This window comes from Ambystoma mexicanum, chromosome 3q, assembly GCF_040938575.1.
Source record: "Ambystoma mexicanum isolate Mex_15411 chromosome 3q, UKY_AmexF1_1, whole genome shotgun sequence".
NCBI classification, from domain to species: Eukaryota; Metazoa; Chordata; class Amphibia; order Caudata; family Ambystomatidae; genus Ambystoma; species Ambystoma mexicanum.
Genome location: NC_090926.1, coordinates 745,378,072 through 745,400,593, shown reverse-complemented (window position 1 = coordinate 745,400,593; position 22,522 = coordinate 745,378,072). Strand labels below are relative to the sequence as shown.

The window sequence follows — 22,522 nt, the reverse complement described above, 5'->3', positions numbered from 1 at the left end:
ATGTCCAGTACCCTCATCTGGACCTCCTGGTGGAAATTTGTAGCCTTCAGCCAGCCTCGACGACGAGGCAGACACAGTTCCCCATCTGCCTGAAACCTGTGTCCACGATGTCCAGGGCCACTGTGATGGCACGGTCTGACGCCACTTCACCTTCCTGGAGGAGTGTCGTTGCCTCCACCCACTTATCATTTAGGAACTCCAGAATCAGGGCCAGCTTGTACCACAGTTCCCTGTAGTACCTGGCCAGGATCGACAACGCATTGGCTGCCTTGACGGTCACCGCTGCAGAGTAGATTACCTTCCTCCCCATGATGTCCAACTTCTTCCCCGCGCTGTCCGAAGGGACTGGTGACGAGGGGTTAGATGATATCTTCCTCGCAGCCGTGACACACAGATTCCGGTGACTGTTGTGACCATATGAACTTGGGTGTGGACACCGGCACCCAGTACTTTTTCTCCAGCCTATACCGCTTGGCTGGGGCCGGGCAAGGATTCTTCAGGAGGGCTACACTTTCCTCCCACACGTCGTTCAGGAGGGGCACTGCCATGATGGACTTCCTCTTGGCCCCGCGCCTCTGGTATAGGAAGCCCACCTTGGTCATCAGCTGGAAAAGTTCGGAAGCTCTTGCAACCATGGCATGAAATGACCCCACCTCAACCGGTGGGGACGCCCTTGGTTGCGGAAATCCGCCTGCTGTGACGATGTCGATGTGTCCGTCCCCGTATTCTGGTCCATCACAGGGAGGGCACCAGGCACGGGTGTGGAGGTTGATGGGAGAGAGTTGGATGAGCTTCCTCTTTTTAGCCAGAGGCTGATCCGGAGCCACAGGGGCAGGGGCCTGCGGCATTATCTTCTGGATCTCTAACACCAGCGTGTGTAGGGTCGAAAGGATGTCCAGGGATAAATCTCTCGGCTGAGCAGGCGTGGTCGGCATACTAGGCCCTGTGCTGTCGTCGCCCTCGGCCTTGCCGCCATTGTCCTCCTCCACGTCCTTGTGGAACGTGGGCAGGGACACATCCATATATTGTGGTACGGCCTGTGGCTGGCCTGGGACGTCATCCACACCCCCCGCCCCTTTTGCACCTTGAGGGGTCAGAACTGGCTTCTCCAGTGTGCTAGCAGACTTTGCTACTGCCCCAGCTGAGGCATCCTGCCTCCGGGGCAGGGACACTCTGGGCCGAGTAGGGGCTACCCTCACACGGTCAGCCCCTTTGACCTTCGAGAGAACGGCACCACAAGCTCGATCATCGTTGAAGATTTCTCCTGCGCCGCCTGGTCCTTCTTGAGCAGGTCAGCCATCTTTTCCTCCACCCCAGGCTTCTCGGGCTTCTCCCCCAGGTTAGCTGGGTTGTGCAAGTTCCTTTTTGAGGAGGAGCTCAATCGATGGCTGGCGATGGGAGGCAGATGGTGGCGTTGAGCAACAACCCTTATGGAAGCAGCCTCGCAGTGCTTGGCCTTGTCTTGGGGCCCCCACGGATAGAGTGCCTTCAAAGGACTTAGAAGCCCGCTCTTCGGACCGGCCAATCCTAGGTGAGGCATGACCCTGCTTGTGGCACGGGGCAGAGACCTTGCCGCTTAGCCAGGTCTACTGTGTCGATTTTTTATCATTCTCATGAAGAAGCCAAGGCAGATCTCGCAATCTCCTTCTTTATGGTCGCGGTGAAGGCAGTAGAGGCTTTGAGTGCGTTTGTCCTACACAAACACATTCTGCAGTCCGCATCTGGTGCAGAGCTTGAAAAGGGAACTTCCTTCCTTCTCCTCCGTCATGGTCGGAGGTGCGGAGTATACCCAAAGGCCTTCTGGAAACTTTGGTGAAAATGCGATGATTCTTGCCCTTGAGGGGCACTGAAATTCACCAACAAACGGATCCCCACTTGTCGGCAGATGGAGGGAAGAGCACACAGGCTCTGTTTTGACAAAAATAGGACTTTCTCAAAAAAGTGTGAAAACTGTATAATAGCTCACAGAGCAAAACTCGAGGACTCCCAACGCTTGAACGTGCTGTAAAAATCTGAAGATGGCTGCCAGAGGAGGGGCTTAGGGAGAGGGCAGTCATTGGCTGGGGGGGGGGTCAGTATGACCCAGAGTACAGTGATTGGTTTACAGGAGAAATCCAGTTTGTAAGAAACTTTTTTCTTTTACCGAGGATTCCCGGCCTGATGACAGGGAATATTCACGAGCATGTGAATCCATGCTGGAGAAATGGAAGTATCAATATCATACAGGTTTGTACTATTTCCCTAGTACGTGTCTATTGCAAGACAAAACTAACTACTATCTAGGGAAAGAGAACATACAGAAATATCAAAAAGGAGGTAGAATATAATCAATAAATCTTAAGCAGGTGACCTGCTGTTTTTTCCAAAAACCATATACCTAGAAAAAAGCATCACTTAATATAGAGAAAATTATAATAAATATATACCTTTAATTTTATTTAATTTTATCATAGAAAAATGGATTAATACAATTCTAAAAACCTTGTAAATACCCAGGACCCAAGAAATTCATGTGTATAATCCAAGCACATCCCAAACAACAATGGACATTTTTAATATTTCGTGCTGTTTTTAGACTGTGTGTTGAGCGTACAATAACGCTAGCGAGGAAGACAAACCTTTGTGAGGCAAGGCAACCCGTATTGTTGGAATTGGTTTGTACAGCACATTGGGATACCCCCTTCTGACAGTGTGGTGAGGGTGAACATGTGTGGGAATACTGCCTAGTCCATTTTTAATGAATGGATAGTGAGGAGATTTTGCAAATTTTGCAGTCCATTCTTTGTGTTTAGAATGGCAACGTGGGCGTGCTGCGGTACAATTGTGGTGTTTTACCACGAGAATACATGTATGGTATATGGAGAGTCTGTTCTGCATTTAGTCCAATTCCAAGTGGAGCTTCTATGGCTTTTGATCTAGGTAAGCACATGAAAGCTTTGTGCATTGGCGACTTTTGTGGAAAGAGGCGGATATTTTTTTCTGCAGAGTAACTTTCTCAGAACCATCAGAAGGGTGTTTTGAAGAAATGATAAGTCCTATTGAAAACGACTTCTGAGTATGTGTTGTCCATTAAATGGAATTCTACGATACTAAAATAGCAGGTATTTCAGCAAATAATTATGTTGGTATGCTTATTAATGCACACCTAGATGCTTGATTTATGAATGTCATCTTGGTAATTGATATATGGATTGATTCATTGTCACGTGGATGAGCGACCTATCGATGGTGTGGCTTTCGCCAAATGGAGTTTTGTGGACAAAGATGATCATTTAGTAGGGACGGTCATGGCCGTTGGCGTAGATTGTGTACAGGGCAGTGGAGGAGCTCTTTGACGCGGATGATGTAGCCAACAAGATCGCTGATGCAGACTGAGCCTTAGCTGCCTTAGTAGTCGTCGACAGAGCGGTAGTCAAACTGTGCATTGAATGTCCATGACTCCTCTTAGGTTTGTTGACCCAGAAGCATCCTCGTGAGATCTCAACAGCTTCTCAGAGGGAGTTGTTTGCACAGGGCTGCTGAGACATGACCACACCCCAAGTCAGAGGCCCTCTCACCTTCCTGCAGCCACGCTACCAACGGTCGGTGTTGGTCCTTTCTAGTTTTAGAGGAGAATACCTGGCAAATGGGGCAGCGGTCCACTTTGTGGCCGGATGCAGGTAATAAATGCATTTTGTGTGGCTATTGTCCACAAAAACCTTTCAGCCTGCACTTGGCGCAGGGTCTAAAGAGACTCTTATTACTGGCATCCGCCATTGCCATGTGGAAAATACTTTTCCCAAGAAGTTCTCCACTAGTAGAAGATCCCTGGATTGTCTGGATCATCACTGGCACAGATCCCTGCTACCAGTAGTCACTTAGGTGACGAAGCTGAAGAAACGTATCAAAAATAGTTAAAGGGGAAAATTTCGAGGAGCGAATAACAAGGACTCCCAACACGTAAATGTGTGGTACAAATCAGACGATGGCCACCAGGGGCAAAGCTAAGGAGGACAAATGTCATTGGTTGGAGCAGTTTGACCCAAAGTGACAGCAATGGGCTGTATAAGTGACGAGCAGTTTCTTGAGCTTTAAAGAAAAACTGCTTTAACATTACTGAGTATTCCCAGCCGGACGACTGGGAATATTCATTCATAAGCATGTGAATTCATGTAAGATCCAATGCAGGAGAAGTGCTAGTTATAACACACGCTTCGCACCCCATGTACATTTTGTTATACATTATGTAAGGAGAACATTTCAGAACATATCCATATATTCTTTTGACGATAACAAGTAGTACATTAACTATAATAATCGCCTTCCAGGGTGTGTGTGGTATGGGTGTATATCATGCCATTTAACCATTCCTTGTGCAGGTGTATTTACTCATCCAACACATGGGCTATCCTTCTACAAGCTATCAGCAGGGCCAGCCTAAAACATTTCGTATTGTATGAATTACTCTCTCAAAACATCTCCAATAAACAACTCATTGGATAGAAAAGTACAAAATGAACACTGCACTTAATCTTAATTTCTGTCTTTCATTAATGAATCAGCACACAGTGCCAAGAAAGGTGTAAAAGGTCTGTCCCTCTGTTTCCATTTGGGGCAGTGGTGAAGCTTAGATTGGTCAATCCTGTGCAGTTACATTGACGTTTAACACAGTTGGTTCACATATTTACAATGTTGCATAACTTAGGACCGAAGAATATTATGTGTCAGGGAGCAAATTAATCTCCATTGTGTTTCTCATCGATATCCATTTATAGGCTGAACTTCAATCTCTCATAAGCAACAAGGTCAGGATTCGGTCTTCAAACATGTATTTGAGCATAAAGCTCAGACATCATCTTTGAGTTTGGCTACCCTGTAATCACAATGTGTGCCAAAGTATGTATTTCAGGGTATTTTGTAAAGTCTGGCAATTTCGTCTTCATTGTGGCTCAGCCTAGGATATTGTAAATACTATGTTTGTAGAATGTTTTATCACAGGTTTCTCACTCTACGAAGACAAACTCTTCATGGACAAGATGTTCCCAGCATAGGATTCCCTGCCCCGCCAGCCATGCTACATGTCTTTATCAAAGCTTACAAACCCAGTGCGCCTAATTCCAGAACTGTACCGGGCCAAAAAACAAGACACGTCTGGTCACCCTAGCCAAGGTTATTGTTCTCCCATTGTGTCAATGATATTGCAGTCACATGACTGAATTCCTTGGTGGATATCCCAACCACAAATGATGAATAGTTAAGTATACTTCATTTCGTAGACGATGCAGTCCTTTTGTCAACTTTGCCTTTTGGGCTGACAAAAGGCTTTTAAAGCATGTTTTGACCTCTGCATCACTAAAGATCTACTAATTAATGAATCTAAAACTAAATATATTACCTTCCACTAGAATGTATTGCCACAAATTAGGTTAGAATTAAATGGGGCCTAGATCGAACAAGTTCGGCACTTTGATTATCCAGGAGTACGTTTGGAGTTACTTGAGTAACCTGATTTAAAAATCTGATCTTACCTTGAAGAGGGGTTCGGGAACAATTCAGTTTTTCTAACAGGTTTGGGGGAAAGAGTAGTAGACTCCACCCTAGAGGTATACAGGGCCCAAGTTTAACCGTCAGCCCTCCATGGCTCAGAAATGTGGGGCTATTCTAATATTGATAGATTGACAATTCCTGAAAACACATTTAACAAACTGCTCTTTACCCCCGGTACATTTTGATTGGGCCATTAAAATTAAAGCTGTACTATTATGGCTCAAATTGCAGATCTGTGAAGAGCTGGATGTTAATCGGGAGCAATGTTGAAGGTTTTAAAAGGCAACAGCGTTAAACTTTGGGCATGGTTTACCCATGTAAGAAGCACTTTAAGTAGGCTGGAGATGGGCCACCTGTAGGAATGCACAGAGACAATAGGAAATTCCAATATAAATGCTGTAAAGAAAGTATGTTGAGATTGTGTGCTAGTGGATCTAATTAACAGGGCATATATGAGATTACTTGCAACCCAATACATGAGGACAAAAACAGGCATAGGTTACGAAAATTACCTTAGCTGGCGCACAGTTTTATTGGAGGCGAACATATACATTAAATTACGATGAGGAATTTTACTTTTAATTAGTTTTACTAATAACCGGAATAATTCAAACACTAAAGAATGTCTGATGTGCCTGCACCATATTGAGGATGCAAATCATCTTGCATTTTGGTATCCCTGCTTAAATGTTCTTAGAAAAATTGGCTGATAGCAATGTTTAAGGATTTTAAAAGCTGCAATTTAATTGAAGCTTTAGATTTGTATAGGTCTACCCAGAAGGAACTTTGTGTACATACTGTAGCAGGCTATTTAATTCGAGCATGGAAAATAAGACCGATTTGAGCCGAGATTTTATTTATTCTCATAATTTGTAATATACTACAAATGGTGGATATTTCTGTCATATTGTATGCCCTACCTGTAAGTTATATGTTTTAATATAAAGTTTTATGGAAATTGTAAACGAAATAAACGGACAAAAGAAAATAATAAAGAATCCCAGAAATGCGTCCTCTCCCCCCATCGAGGAGCCACACCATTTGGGGCTAGGGACATGAGCCCCCCTAAGCTAGCATCCTCTAGGGGACAGGACGAGTGGAATCTCACTGGGTGACCCCCTCAGAGGACAGGCCATCCCAAAGATAGGGATATTCTTACCCTCCCTCATCCCACCATAACACCTGATAAGGCTATATGGGAACTGAATGCTTCACAGACTCACAATTGCATATAAGTAGTAATAGGCCTTCAGAGCCCTTTCAGACAATCTGCGGCCGAAGGGAAAGCGCAGAGAACAAACACACCCCCTTGTGGTCTGGCACAAAAACGTGCAATGGATGCTACTGAACACAGAGGAGACCGAGAGAGAAGGGTTCGGACGATGATTGCGGTGGAGATGAGAGTAGACGTAGAGAAGCCAACAATGCTGACCCCTCTACCTGAGGAGGGTTGCCCTGGTGAGCATGGTATGCAGTTGCTCAGGGAAGCGCGTGGGGGGGGGGGGGTGGAATGCCAGCCATATCCCAAGGTGGGCTACCACAAACAATTCCTCAATGCAGGGCGAGAAGGAGTATATCCCTAGATGGAGCGAGATAAGGAACAAGTTACTTACCTGTAACTGTTGTTCTCCAGCATGGGTCTGACATGGATTCACATGCTCATGAATATTCCCTGCTGTCAGGCTGGGAATCCACGGTAAAGAAAAAATAAGTTTCAGTTTGGTTTCTGAACTGTCTTTCTACTAGTAACCAATCACTGATTTCTGGGTCATATTGCCCCCAGCCAATGACTACTGCCCTCTACCTAAGCCCCTCCTCTGGCAGCCATCTTCAGATTTGGTAGCACATAAAGTGGCAGTAGGACCAAGTGAAGAGCCACAGAGGGGTAGGAGGGAGGGTTCGCAGGTGAATCCATGCCAGACCCATGCTGGAGAACAACAGTTACAGGTAAGTAACTTGTTCTTTCGCCAGCATGGGGTCTGGCATGGATTCACATGCTCATGAATATAAGAATACATAGCAGTACACACATGCACAACCACGGGAGGTGGCAAGGCACAAAATTAAGCATTTCATCAACTCAACATTAAGCAACTCTTACCTCCTCACCAGGCCCACCTTCAGGCGAACAGGTTGCGCAGCACTGCCTGGCCGACCCTGGACTCCTGCCTGGAATCCCGGTCGACGCAGTAGAATCTTGTGAAGGTGTGCGTCGACTTCCACGTAGCAGCCCTGCAGATGTCCAGGGTTACGCCAGACAAGAACGCCGTGGTAGCAGCGATCGCTCTGGTCGAGTGGGCTCTCGGACGGCCGGGCAACAGTCGGTTTGCCAACCGGTGACAGTGCATGATGCAGCCGGAGAGCCATCTGGAAATGGAAGCCTTCGAGAAGGCCTTCCCTTGGTTCACAGGTCCAAAATTCACAAACAGTTGTGAAGTCTTCCGAAGGCTCTTCGTGCGGTCCACATAGAATTTCAGCGTTCTAGCTACATCCAGCGAGTGCAAAGTCCTCTCAGCCGGCGACGGGAAGAAAACAGGTAACACTAAGGGCTTGTTGAGATGGAAGTCCAACGGCACCTTGGGCATGAAGGAGGGGTGCGTCCTCAGCACCACCCTCGTCTCGTGGAAAGTCAGGTATGGAGGTTTACAGGAGAGGGCCTGGATCTCTCCCACTCGTCGTGCGGAGGTGAGGGCCACAAGAAACGCATTCTTCCATGAGAGGAACTTCAACGGTGCCGAGCGCAGAGGCTCGAATGGCGGCCCCATGAGCCTGCTCAGCACCATGTTGAGCTCCCACGCCGGGGCTGGAGCCTTCACCGGCGGGAATGATCGAAACAATCCTTTCATAAACTCCTTCACCAGACGATGGGACCACAGAGATGATCGTCCTGGAGTTCTGGTGTAGCGTGAGATCACCGCTAGATGCATCTTGATGGAGGCGTGCGCTAGCCCCGCCTTGGCCAGCGACAGTAGGTACGGCAGCACCTGGGGGGCTGTAATCCACAGAGGGTTCATCTTCTGTGCACGGCACCAGACAGAGAACCTCTTCCACTTATGTCCATATCACTTGAGAGTCGAGGACGCCCTGGCCTTTGCAAGCAACTCTTTGCATTCCGCCGGGATATTGTGCCCTCCAAACTCTAGTGCTGCAGGAGCTGGGCCCACAAGTTCAGCAACCCCAGGTGGTAGTGGAGGATGGCACCTCCTTCTCTGGCGAAGAGATCCGCGTCCGTCAGCAGTTTGACTGGGGTGTGGGGGGGGGGACGCTGACATGTCCAGAAACCAGATCTGTCTCGCCCACGCCGGTGCCACGAGGATCATCCTGCACCAGGACCGTCTGAGTTGGTTGATGAGTCGCAGCAGCAACGGCGCGAACGCATACAGGAACAGGCCGTCCCAAGGGAATGAGAAGGCATCGCCCATGCTCCCCGGCTGGGGAAACATGCTGGCAAACCTCCGACACTTGGTGTTCGTCGCCGTCACAAATAGATCGATCTGGGGATTGCCACATCGTTGGAATAGCAGATCCACTTGATCCTGTCGTAGTTCCCACTTGTGGCACGAGGAGTCGGCGATGGTGTTCTTTATTCCTGCCAGGTGGAAGGGTACCAGAAACATCCCTTGGGCGACGGCCCAGTGCCACAGATCCTGCGCCTCCTTGGATAGGGCTGGGGATCTGGTACCTCCCTGCTTCCGGATGTAGAACATTGTGGTGGTGTTGTCGGTGAAGACCCTCACCACCTTGCCCTTGAGGGATGGAAGGGACGACCTCAGGGCACAGAACACGGCCCAGAGCTCCAGTACGTTGATGTGGAGTGACCTCTCCTATGGGTGCCAAAGGCCTCTTGCGTGGAGATCTCCGGTGTGCACTCCCCATCCCTCCAGGGAGGCTTCTGTCATCACCGTCTCCTGATGTGCCGGGGTCTGGAAGTCCATACCCGCTGCCAGATGCGCGTGGGTGCCCCACCACCGGATCGCTTGGCGGAAGTTCTCATTGAGCGAGATCCTGTCTTCGAAGCTGCCCGCCACTTGCATCCAATGGGCGTCCAAGAACTCTTGCAGTAGCCGCATCTGCAATCTGCACAGGCACACTAGGAAGTGGCACAAGGACATCATGCCGAGAAGGGACTTGATGGACCTCCCCCTGGCCACGTCCGTGGTCAACAGTCACTGAACCTTTCCCATGATGGCCTTCGTCCTTTCCTCCGACGGCGAGGCCAGTCACGCTACTGTGTCGAGCTTGGCTCCCAGATACAGTGCGACCTGCAACGGAACCAGGTGGCATTTGGCAAAGTTGATGGAGAATCCCAGATCCGTGAGCAGTTGGACAGTCTTCGCTGTATGCTCGACGGCGAGATCTCTGGTCTTTGCTCGGATGAGCCAATCTTCCAGGTAGGGGTAGACGTGGATCCTCTGCAGGCGCAGCCGTGCCGCCACTGGTGCTAGGCACTTGGTGAATACCCTAGGCGCCGACTTTAATCCGAAAGGAAGGGGCCTTAAATTAGTAGTGCCGTCCTTGGACTACGAATCTGAGAAACTTTCGATGTCCTTTTAGAATGGGGATGTGAAAGTAGGCATCCCCCAAGTACAGCGACGATAGGAAGTCGCCTTCCTCCAGCTGCCCCAGCACGTGCTCGAGGGTGACCATCCGGAACTTCTGGGCCTTGATGTACTTGTTTAAACGACGAAGGTCCAGGATGGGTCGCCAACCGCCGGTCTTTCTTACGAGGAAGTATCGAGAGTACACTCCAGAACCCCGGAGCCACTTTGGGACGAGCTCGATGGCTCCTTTCTTCCGCATCGCCCTTATCTCGAGCAGCAGTTGTGGGACGTGGTTTTCCTTCCTGGTCACGGGTGGAATGCGGGGGCAGTTCTTTAAAAACTCAAGAGTGTGCCCGTGGGCCAGGGCATCCAGCACCCATCGGTCGGTGGAGATGCACTCCCACACGCTGAAACTTTGCCAGCTGGCCTCCCACCGGGGTGCTCAGGTGGGGGCCCGATGCTACGGCCGGTTCAGTCCTGCTTGGCAGTGGCCTTGCCGCCTTGGCCTCCTTGTCGACGACGAGATCCTCCTGACTTGCCGCGTCCTCTGAAGGCCTTCTGCGACGAGGAGTGGGCCGCCTACCATGTACGCCCAGGAGCCGAGGCACCTTGTTTGCATCCAGAGTTTCCGAAAGGGCGGCCGTCGTTGCTGCAAAACCCCCAAGGCCCAGGCCGTCTCCATGTCAGCCTTGATGGCCTGCAGTGATTCATCCGGTGTCTTGCCAAACAGGTTATTCCCGTCGAAGGGCATGTCCAAAACTCTGGTTTGCACATCCTGGCGGAAATCGGTCGCCTTGAGCCAACCACGCTGTCAAAAACGAACACTGTTGCCCAACTGACGGAAACCGGTGTCAGCAATGTCCGTGGCCACCGTTATGGCGTGGTCCGATGCCCCCTCGCCTTCCTGCAGGATCTCGAGGGCCTCCGCCCTCTTGTCTGGGAGGACGTCCAGCAGAGGAGCTATCTTAAACCAAAGCGACCTATCGTAGCGGGCCACAATCACTAGGGTGTTGGCCACTTTAATCATCGTCGCTGCCGACGAGATGACCCGTCGCCCCATGGTGTCCAGATTCTTCCCCTCGCCGGAGGTTGAAGTCGAAGCGTAGCCCGTGCCGCCTTCTTCTTGGCCGCCGCCGAGATGACCGAATCCGGGGTCGGCTGCGCCCTAGGGCACAGAGGGGTGGAATCCGGGACCCGGTACTTCTTCTCGTACCCGTCTCTCTTGGCAGGGGTCGTGGACGGGTTCTTCAGGAGCAACAGCCCCTCGTCCCAGATGTCGTCAAGTAACAGGACCGAGAGGACCGTCTTCCTTTTGACCTCACGCCGTTGATAGAGGAAACCTTCCTTCTTCTGTTCTTCGGGGCAGAGCTCGAAGAGCTCAGATGCCCTGGCAATCATGGCGTGAAAGGAGCCAATTTCGTAGGGCGGGGAGGTCCGAGGGGGTGGTGATGGAAGGCCCATCCCGTCGTCCCCACCGTCATCCGTTCCCGTCGTGGCCGTCTCTGTACCCGTGTCCTCCCTAGGATCTGGGGAAGGAGATCAAGGCTATGAGGGCCGCGAAGGCTGGTAGGGTTGAAGGGATCGGTGGGGGGGATGAACTCTCCTGCACTTGCTTGGAGGGCTCCACGACGGGCCAGGCTTCGTTGGATCGTCCTTTGGGGGTAAGGGCAACCTCGTCCTTATCTCCGTACATAAGGCCTGGATCGCCATTAAGATGGCTCCCGAGTTGTCCCGTGGCTCGGGTACCGGCTGCGACGGGCGTGACGGTTGGGGAGTGGAATCCTCCGCCTCCACGGGAACCTTATTGACACCGCCGTCGCTCTCTTCGTCCGCCTCGTCAGGATCCCTCCCCTGGGACCGGACCTTCTCGAACTTCTTGTTGAGGATCTTCACGACTCCAGCCAGCTCCTCTTCAGAGGCTGTATCCGAGTCCATGATGGCCACCGGGGTTGTCATGGGGGTCTTATCAATGAGCTGAAAAGAGGATTCCCTCTGCGGTGGCAGGGGAACTCTTGGCCCGGAGGTCGCCTCCACTGGGGGAGCCTCCACAGGCTACGCCAGGGCCGCCGCGACTCCCTCGATAGAGGCCTTAGCTGGGTGAATCAAGGCCTTCACGACATTGGGCGCGCTTGAGGCCTTCACCTTGGGGGGAGAGTCACTGCCTCGCTCGCCCTCGGCTGTTTCCGTCGGGATCAACCAGGGTTTCTCCAGAAGCTTACCCGGGTTCTTTGATTTTCTCTTCCCCGAGCCAGAGCGCTGGCTCGTGGTTGATGGAGTCAGTGAAAGCACGCCCTGCCTGGCAGCCGAGGAGCCTGACCGTTCAGCACTCGCTGTGCTTAGCCTTCTGTTGGGCCCCCGTCGCAGGAGCGCCCTCAAAGGACTTAGAAGACCGCTCGGAACTTCTTCTTCTCACCTACTGCTGGGATTTTCCCTTCCAGCCAGTTGGTGAGGCGGATCCGCCAGTCCCTCATGGTCCGCTCCGACATGTTCTTGCAAAACGCACAGCCCTTCTCCACGTGCGTTTTGTCTTTGTGAAGGCAGTAGAGGCATCTAGAATGCTCGTCCGCCTTGAACACATTCTGCAACCCGCATCCAGGGCAGTTCCTGAACAGCTTGGATCCGGGCGTCGAGCTTCCTTTGTCCAGGGCCATGTCCATGGGTTAGGCCTCAAGGTCTTCTGGAATCCTCCAAGAAGCGTAACTCGATGAAAACTTCGCCCTTGAGGGGCGTTGAAAATTCCGAAACGGGTCCCCGTTGATCGGAAGTGGAAAAGGTGGAGCTTGAGGCTCGATTGACTGAAAAAATGAGATTAAATTCTTTGAAAAATCGCAAAACGCATTAAGAGCTTGAGAGCTATAGCACGAGGACTCCCAACATGTGAAGGTGCAGTAAAAATCTGAAGATGGCTGCCAGAGGAGGGGCTTAGGTAGAGGGCATTCATTGGCTTGGGGCAGTATGACCCAGAGACCAGTGATTGGTTACTAGTAGAAAAACAGCTCAGAAACCAAACTGAAACTGATATTTTCTTTACCGAGGATTCCCAGCCTGACGACGGGGAATATTCATGAGCATGTGAATCCATGCCAGACCCCATGCTGGAGAAGACATAGCCCAAGCAGGCTACCAGACAACATACCCCAATGCAGGGCGAGAAGGAGTATTTCCCAACACTGAACGAAATAAGAAATAGCCAAAGACGAGGTACCCAAAACTATATCTCAAGGCAGGGTGCAAGAAAACATACCCCAAGGCGGGGTGAGATAGAACAAAACCCAATGCGGGCCACCAGAAATCATACCACAAGTTGGGGTACCAGACAACATACCTCAAGGTGGGGTGAGAAAGTATACCCGAGGTGGGGGCGAGAGAAGCTATAGCCCGAGACGGGTTACCAGAAACCAGGCGCCAAGATGGGTTACCGGACAGCCAATCCCAGGGAGGGACAAGAACGATGACACACCAGGGCGGGGAAACAAAGCAAAACCCAGAGCAAGATATGAGAAAACAAACAGCAACAGAGGGCGAGAGCAACCCAATCCCAAGACAGATTCAAGAAGTCAAAAGTCACGCTGGCCAGAGAAACCGGACAATCCAGGCAAGCGTAACCCAAACTGGAGAGAGTTGAAGAAGACTCCTAAGCTAGGATTCCCTGGGAAAGTACTTGGCACTGAGAAGTGGTTAAGACAGCAACCGGGCTGGTTCGTCAACCAGAGACTGACGCAAACTGTCTCAAACTGTATTACAGAAGAGACTAATTTGAGTCAAAGATAAGATAATGCAACCCGAAGAGAGAGATAGGTTTGAGACTTGTATTAGTGACTGCAACACTGAAAAGGGCCAAGAGCCTGCACTACCCATGACTATTAAAGATTATGAGAAGGTCAGAAGTCAGCCACCATTCCTTGTTTAGAGAAGGGACTTTCTTGCCCTTAACCCTTGCCTGATGCATATCTGCGATGCTTCTGTATATATTTTTCATGCAATTTACTGCTGTATCATGTGCTTTTTTCCTTTTGTATATCTTGTAACCTGTAAGCATAGCGCCCGGATGCCTTTGGGCTTGGCGCGCTCAACAAATAAAGTAAACTAAACTCTTGTGTTTAGGTTAAACTTCTCTTACGGTTAAAGTGGTAGGGACAGAATCCACACCGCAGTACGTTTTCTGGACAGACAGTTTTCTTTGAAGGACATCCTGATGTCCCTTTAGACTTTTTTCTAGAGTAGGGTTCTGCACATCAGAGACCAAGCGGTGGGGGGGGTGTGTGTGTGAGTGTGTGTGTGAGTGTGAGAGTGAGAGTGGTACGCTGCGAGGTTTACTACCAAGTACTATCAATAAAACACTTCAGACCACCCCAGTTTACACATTTGAAGAACATACCTCTGCATCCAGTTCTTCTGCTGGAATAAAATTTCGATCTGGAAGTTCCACCGGCGTCAGCTGAAAACAAAGAAAACAAAAGATCAAATAAAATGCAGGACCATTTTACATCGACCTCGATGCACATGGTGGCTTAGCTGCTTCACAGACAACCAACAACAAGCTGCTAGAGTCTGTCAAAAAGCTGTAGCTGATATACTGCCATGCATGGCTTACTCAGTTAACCTCATCTAGTGCAAACACAATGAGTGGCATTAGATGGATTGAAAAGGGATTCTGAAAGCAGATATGCAGTGCACCCTGTAGAACAAGTGGAAATAGTAAGCAAATAAGTACAAGTAATTCATATGACTTCTACAAACAGTCCTTCATTTATTTTTGCCACACAGACTGGGAGCTGCGCCAGCAGCAGGGTAAGCTCATTCAAATGAGCCCTATGTATGCCCTGTGTATGTTTTGTCCCGCCACCCTCCCCATCCCCAAAGTACCTGGCTATTAAAATGAGCACCGGCAAGCCGTGGAAATCAAAGTTTCATCCAAGAGCCCCAATTATTTTTAGATTTTCCCCAAGAGGCTTACGTAACATTTCTCTAATAAGTCCTCATCTAAAGCCTCATTAAGGACATGAATAGGCATTGCACCGTCTGAGTGACCCTACACCCTTATGGTAGTGGTGTCCCTTTGAGAGCTTCACAGTTGTTAGAAGCTTTTGTTCAACCAGCTCACCCTTTATTCGGACTAACAATCCATCAGAGTATACAACATTTAATAACATAAAAGAATTCAAATGTAAATAATATTAAGTAAAAACAAAGGCATATAAAATAATCATCCTACAAACTCATTGGAAATCCGATTCGCTTACCTAATTCGTTCACATTAAATAACGCCCAACTCTACAATTCATTTCAAATGGTGATTTAAATATAACAAAAGATATGACTCAATATACAATAATCCTACCATGATTCCATATGAAAGTTTGCGGCAGCACAATCATTAGGAGGCCATTTCTCAAAGCATCCTCCATTAATGAGTACATTTATTTTTTATTGTGTGCATAGTTTTCAATTTAAAACCTTACACAAACATTTTATCTTAAGCATACAAAATTAATTTCATAGTATGCCAACTCCGGTTTATCACGTTTCAAAACTTTTCTGCAATACAAAGTTTTAACATTGACGGGAAAATCATTAAAGTCTCGAGGAAAGTCAAACCGCTGGGTATTTAACTTGATTCCACGCTGACACTTAGACATGTCAACTCCTTAGCCTCCACCACAGCCTATACTAACAAACTGATCAACGCGTGTAAGCCCTACCTGTGCACCTCCAGCTGCATCACACTAGCAAGCGCTCTCATTCTCTCAAAGCTCGACCATTGCAACACACTTTTCATTGGGATCTCTGCACGGAACTTAAACAAAATCCGAGTGCTGTAAAATAATGCCCTCAGATCAGCACTCAATATTCCATGCACAAGCCACATCTCCTCCCTCAGAAGAGAAGCTCAATGGCTACCCATCCGGGACAGAATTACCCTCCGCACACTGGTCACCAATCATAAGTGCATAGACAATACAGCTCCCTGACAGTACCTGACAGCTAAATACACAAGACACCAGACCAACAGACCCACCAGATCTAACTACCTGAACCAGCTTACAATCCCCAAATTCAACCTAAAAACAGCAGGAGGAGCCCGCTTCCCAGTACTAGCCGCCAAACGATGGAACGCCCTCCCTCCTGACAGAGCAGAGCATGCTTTCTGGTCTTTTAGAGCCAAAACTAAAGCCTGGCTCTTCGGTCCAAACGATTTCTAAGCATGTCTAATCCCCTTCCTGATAACCATATACTCCCTGAGGGTGCGGTTCTTCTGTCGGGTTGCAAACAATTTTGCTAATGTCCCAAATCTATCTTAATATATGTATAAATATAACCAATAACAATGTATAAATGTAACTAATATTAATTCACCCTTGCTTCTTGCTTCTGCCTCTTAGACGCTGCCTTTAAGGTGATCTGTAACACACCTCCAGTAACTATGTCAGTAATAAGGAGAACTGTATCTGACCTCTCACCCACCTGTCGGTTTCTATATTTTGATGTCTGTAACTTCTCCAAGTATAAGCGCCCAGTTACCCTTGGGTTAGGTGCGCTATATAAGAAAATAAACTAAAGTCACAATATAATCTTTATAATCTATCATAACATATAAAATCCAATAAAAATCAAATACAATTTAGATTAGGTTTGCTCTCATTAAAATTGATCAAGTGCATTTCTAAGTGCAATCGAGGTAGACATCATTAACCCATTCCATCAAAATTCATAAGGGGATAGTTCCAAATCTTTCATGAATCGGTTGAAACACATTTTGTGATGGCAATGTAGCATTTCACAATGTAGCACTAGATGCTTAACATTTCTATTTCATTGCCACAATGGCGACACGTCGAACTCATGTTCCCTCCTCCCCCAGAGAACTTCATCCTTCCTTGTGGGAAGCACATTCATTTGGAAGTGCAAAATTGCACTACCAAACTTCAAATTGGGAAATCTAGTGAGATACGGTTCAACCTCCAGTAGTTTTCAATAATTATTCACAATGTCTGGGAATCTCTTATATTTTCCCATGTTTGTCACACGTTTTGCACAGTTTTAAAAATGTCATAATGGGAATCGACTGGAGGATCCAACATTTTACAAACCAAAAGCCTTTTCCGCAGAACTCTCTTGTTCATAGACACTATTCCCAAATCATACCTAATTGCAACCATATGCGTTGATTTTTTCAAGCTCATCGCCATAAAGTCACATTTGGATAGATGTCGGTGAATCTCCAAGCCACAGATGATTGAAGGAATAATTTTCCCAACATAACATTTTGAGAAGGGTAATGGCGAAAATTTGCCAAAATGCTTCATCATTGGAAGTAAAAGCCAAACCAAACCTTCACATACTAAATTAGTGCAACTTTGCTGGGCTGTGAATAGGTTTTCTCAGTACTAAATATTTCATCACTAACTGCCTCTACTTTGTTGCCCATAAGCCAACAGCAAAACGTTTCTTTATGCCTATTCGCTGTACATTTTAACACTTTAGTTTTCTATGAATTTAGAACCAGATCATTTGCCCTAGTGTATGTCTCAAAGGCTGTGAGCAATTGTTGCAATCCTACACAAGGGCAGTCAAAGAGGACTGCATTGTCTGCATAACACATCCAAAACAGGGAAGTTCCATTAATTTTAGGGGCAACAAAGGAAGCATTCAGCAACACCTTACCTAAATCTGCTAAATACAAATTAAAAAAGTAGGGTGCCAGAATGCATCCTTGTCTGAGCCCTCTATATGTAGAAATGGTTCGCAAAGTGTCCCCATTAGATTTAACCTTACCTTCAAAGTGTAAATATATCAAAATATTTAATAACTTATTCGGAATGCAACAATTAGCCAATTTCTTCCAAAGGGTTCCACAATTGACCGCATCAAATGCAAGTGATAAATCTAAACTTGCTAAAAAGACAGGAAATTATTATTATTTTTATATTTATTTTTTTATTGTTGTTTTTGATGATACATCTTTACAACATACAATTTATCTTCGAGCATAAAATTCAGATTTCAAAATACATAGAAGACACATATTTCTTCAATGTGTTACATAGTTATTCTTAAAATATAAAATATTTCAACCAACTTAATAAAACAACATTTAAAAGTCAAAATCCAAATGCTTCAAATCCAAGCAGTATCGGGAAAAGCTGTCAATACACTCGGTTTCACTTAGATATTAAGTTTACAAATTTCACATCTTTTTCTAGTCTTTACTACAATTCTCAACCAGATCGAGTTTGTTTTCAGTAATTTGTAGAACTTTAACCAGTGCGAGTATAAGTGAAATCCTATTTCCCCACATGCATTCTACCCATAGCGTTTCTAGGGTGATTCCCGTGGTACCAAATAGGAATTTGCCCAGGTATTTTTGTCTGTCTTCCTCAAAATAAGTATAGTATAATAACAGATGTTTCAAGGATTCATTTACACCAATCACACAAAATCTACAATTCATGTTATGCCGCTCAGTTTTGTTGAGTTTCCAAAATTTCATGTGGTCTTTAGTTAACAGTAGATTAAATTTGCATCGCATGTACGTTGCTCTTATCAGATTACTGGGTACCTGCCTAATATATAATAGTGTTGGTTTTTGGTTATGCCTAAATTTTGAGTATTCTTCATACATTTTATATTGTCCAATTAAATCAGATGTATTCGCCCAATCATAAATATATAGTTTTTTTTTTACTATTTGAGGCAAGGTAGCCAGGTCTGTTGTACTTTGCGCAATCAAATCTAGTACTTCTTGTATCTCCTTATAAGACTTCTGTAATGAATCAGATTTGCCCCTCTTAATCATAACTGCCAAGTCTTCATATAGCGAGTTTGCCATCGGTTGGAGAATTTTAGCAAAGTTTGTTAACCTACGACATGTCATTTTTGACGCCAAAGATGTTCATGAATTATTATGGAATTTGGCATCGAGAGGGGCAGATGTAATACCTTTTTCCAAATCATTCCCTGTAAGGAGTTTAAAATATGCCCAATCGCTAGGGTGCATAAATCTAATCCATATAGTATGATTGCCTCTACTTTAAGCAAGTAAAACTCTATTAGTAGGATAAGAGAAAATCTACAGAGCTTGCGATGAATGATCTTCATTTGTGCTATGAGTGGCAATGCTTTGATTGATATTGCCATTTGCCATTTTTTCACCGAATCAGAATTCGTTAGATTATATCCCAAATAAATCAACCCTAGTGATCGAGGAATCATGTTTCCATTAATTAACCATTTAAATGAAGTTGTTTTCCTTTTGTTAGAGAAAATCATCATATTCGATTTTCCAGGGTTAACTGCCAAGTTGTGTTTTTCACAGTAGCCATAGAACAGATGTATTTTGTTTTGTAGTCCAAATGGCGTACGATCTAATAGGATGATATTGTCGGCAAATGCCAACCAATTTATGCATAAATCTCCCAGTTTTGCAGCAAAGCTATTCGAGTGTACCCACAACTTGTCTATATCTGCTAAATACAAATTAAAAAGAGCTGCCGCAAGGTTACACCCTTGTTTCACCCCAATGAATGTATTTATTGGCTCAGTCAGCCGACCCGTACCATCAATTCTTACGCTATAACTGGTGTTAGTATGGAGCATGGCTATCATTGTTATTATATGCAATGGGATCTGCCATTTGTGCATCTTTGCCCACAGTATTTCTCTAATCACGCAGTCAAATGCTGAGGACAGGTCCACAAATGCCATGTATAATGGACCATTTAGGTCTTCTCTTGAGCTCTTTAATAGGTGCGCAAGAATAGTTGCATTCAATTGTGTTCCCATACGTTTTCTAAAGCCTGTTTGAAAGCGTGAGAGGATTCGTAAAGACAATATGGATGCATTCAGTTGTCTAAGGATTAAACCAGCGAAAATTTTTGCAGGAATATCTATCAAGGCAATTGGTCTAAAATTTTTTGGATCAGCTGTTCCTCCTTTTTTGTGTAAGGGAATAATTAGAGCAGATGTCCAGGAAACTGGTAGTTTTTTTGTTTTAAAGATAGTATCAAAGCTGCGCATTAGGTGAGCTGCCCAAAATTTTGGGTCATCCTTCAACAAACATGGAGGAATTCCATCCAGGCCCGCTGCTTTTGAAAACTTTAGGCTCATAATCGCTGACTCAATTGTTTCCACGTCCCATGGACAACTGTCGGGTAATAGTGCTACCTTTACCACGTACTTAAGTGACCTGAACTTATCAGGTAATACATATTTGTTACTGTTAAATTCAGTCCATAGGTCGCCACTCACTGTGGAGCATTTTTCTGCCTGGCTTCTTTCGATAGGATCTCTTAGTATAGCCCAGATTTCACGTGTTTTCCTACCTATCATAAGGTTAATCATATTTTGATGTTTTCTCAGATAGGCATTGAATTTAATAATTCTGATGTCATGTTTATATTTGATCAGGATTGATTTTTTGTTATGCATTACTTGGTCAAAGGGATGGGTGTAGTCCCTTGCCAGTGTTCTAATTTCAGCATTTTTCTCTCTTTCTTTTCGCTATCTCCAAGTTAAAACCTCCAACTAGGTCTATAGATGTGTCTTGCTTGTTTCCACTAACTATCGGAATGAGGTGATAATGAATCATATTCTCGTTCATGAGGTCTAATGATCTACACTCTACCATTGACAACTGCTTAGGATTATATTTTAATATGTCACGACTAACTAGACTGTTCAATAACCTACATGTTTTCAAATTCCATCTTATTGATAGCATCCGTCTGTCGGATTCAGGTAACACCAATGGTTTATACATAGGATAAGTGCCAAGGTTACAACTCACAGTACATGCCAAAATTGAGTGGTCACTCAGGGCAGATTTTTCTATTATACAGGGCGAAGCCGTCCTGGCTAGGGTTTTTGAGGTAACAATGTAATCAATGGAGGAATTATATACTCCCCTACTCCAAGTCACTTTTGACCCGTAACTTGCAAAAGGAATAACTTGCATATCCCATTCTTCAAAAAAGTCTGCCCACAGCTGGCCCCTCTCACACGACAAATTTACATACTGATAGTTTGGACCTTCTTCTTCCAGATATTTTTGTATGAGAGTGGAATTAAAATCCCCACCCACAATAATTTCGATGTTGGGCATTTCATCCACCACCTCTAACAATATAACATTCAGTCTTTCAATAATACCATCAATATATGCTCCATTAGAGTTCCAGTATAAACCTATTATCAACAATGGAGCATTCTGGCTACTCCTTGACATTAAGATAATTGCTAGCATCTCCTCAGAGGAATATAGCTGCCTTATTTCCACGTTATATACCAAGGAGACATAAATGGCAAGGCCACCCTTTGGTCGTCCAAGTTGGCCCTTTTGAGCATGACTAAAAAAGCTTGCAAAACCCTCCATAGGAATATCCATAGTAGCCATGGTTTCTTGTAGGATAATGATTGCTGGGCGATTCTCACAATCTAACATACTAAACCACGACTTTAAGTTTTTGAATCCACAACAATTCCATGATTTTACTAGAAAAGAGTTGTTCTATGATTTTTCATCTCCCAGGGTCTCTTTGAGGATTGATTTCATCAGAGGTTCTAGCCATGCTAAACTTTTTATGATTTGTTCCACAGACTCTGCTTGTGAGTTTACCTTTGCCTGCAACTTTGTGATTTGATTGTCATTATATTCACTTTTTATATTTTGCTGGCTTTCTATTTCTTGAAATTCGATGAACTTGATTGCATCATCCATTGAATGGAAGTCAAATAACTTGTAACCCAGAAACTCCAAGTCCCCATAGTGGGTCCGAATCAGGGAGGCAATTATGGGTGATTTAAACTTACAGATCATTCGGTAATTACATGAAGATGGTAATTTTATCCAGTCGATTTCATTTGATACCAAATTACGAAGGGCCGGGATTTGGCAAAAAATCTTCATTACTGCACCACGATTTAAACTAGGATTGTCAAGCACTGCTTTATCAGCCCACCAACCTAGTACAGATTTCATTTCCAAGGGAATATCTTTTGGGGGAACTGCATTTGCCAGCTTTTCTATCTCATTATTTTTTTCGTTTTCTGGTGGTTTTGAGAGGGGTGCCTCTTGGGCCCCTTTCATGAAATGAACATCTTTCTCCAAAGTTGGCAAAGAGTTGCCATCGTCATTTTTGTCTTGAGCACACCTCTCTATATTCTTTGTGCTAAAAGCCTCCTTCTCTGCTATGCCCTTTGATTCATTGGAAACCTGGACAGCCATGGTGGTAAGTTTCTTGTCCATTTTTTCAAAGAATCTTTGTAATTGTGTTTGAATTAACAGAGGGGAGTTATCCTGCAACCCACCCATGTCAGACACCTTTGAGCCAGATCTTACATCATGTGACGTTTCCGGTGCCTGAATCAAAGGAGGTGATATGGTATCGGCTTCGACAGCCTTGGAGACTGTAAGGAGAGAGGAAAAGAGAGGGGGAGGACTCGAGTAAGTAATATTA

At 46.0% G+C, this 22,522-nt stretch overlaps 1 protein-coding gene across 7 annotated transcripts in view; it reads right to left on the bottom strand.

Annotated features, from left to right (window-relative positions):
- RNF157 (ring finger protein 157) overlaps nucleotides 1-22,522 on the bottom strand; it is a 1,722,220-nt gene that overhangs the window by 429,289 nt on the left and 1,270,409 nt on the right. For all 7 annotated transcript variants that reach the window (XR_011305109.1, XM_069654703.1, XM_069654704.1 and 4 more), the window contains one exon: nucleotides 14,446-14,505. Coding sequence is in view for 6 of the 7 variants with exons in the window: in XM_069654703.1 (XP_069510804.1) it covers nucleotides 14,446-14,505 (60 nt within the window). In the remaining variant the exon portion in view is untranslated. The remainder of the gene's footprint in view (nucleotides 1-14,445; nucleotides 14,506-22,522) is intronic.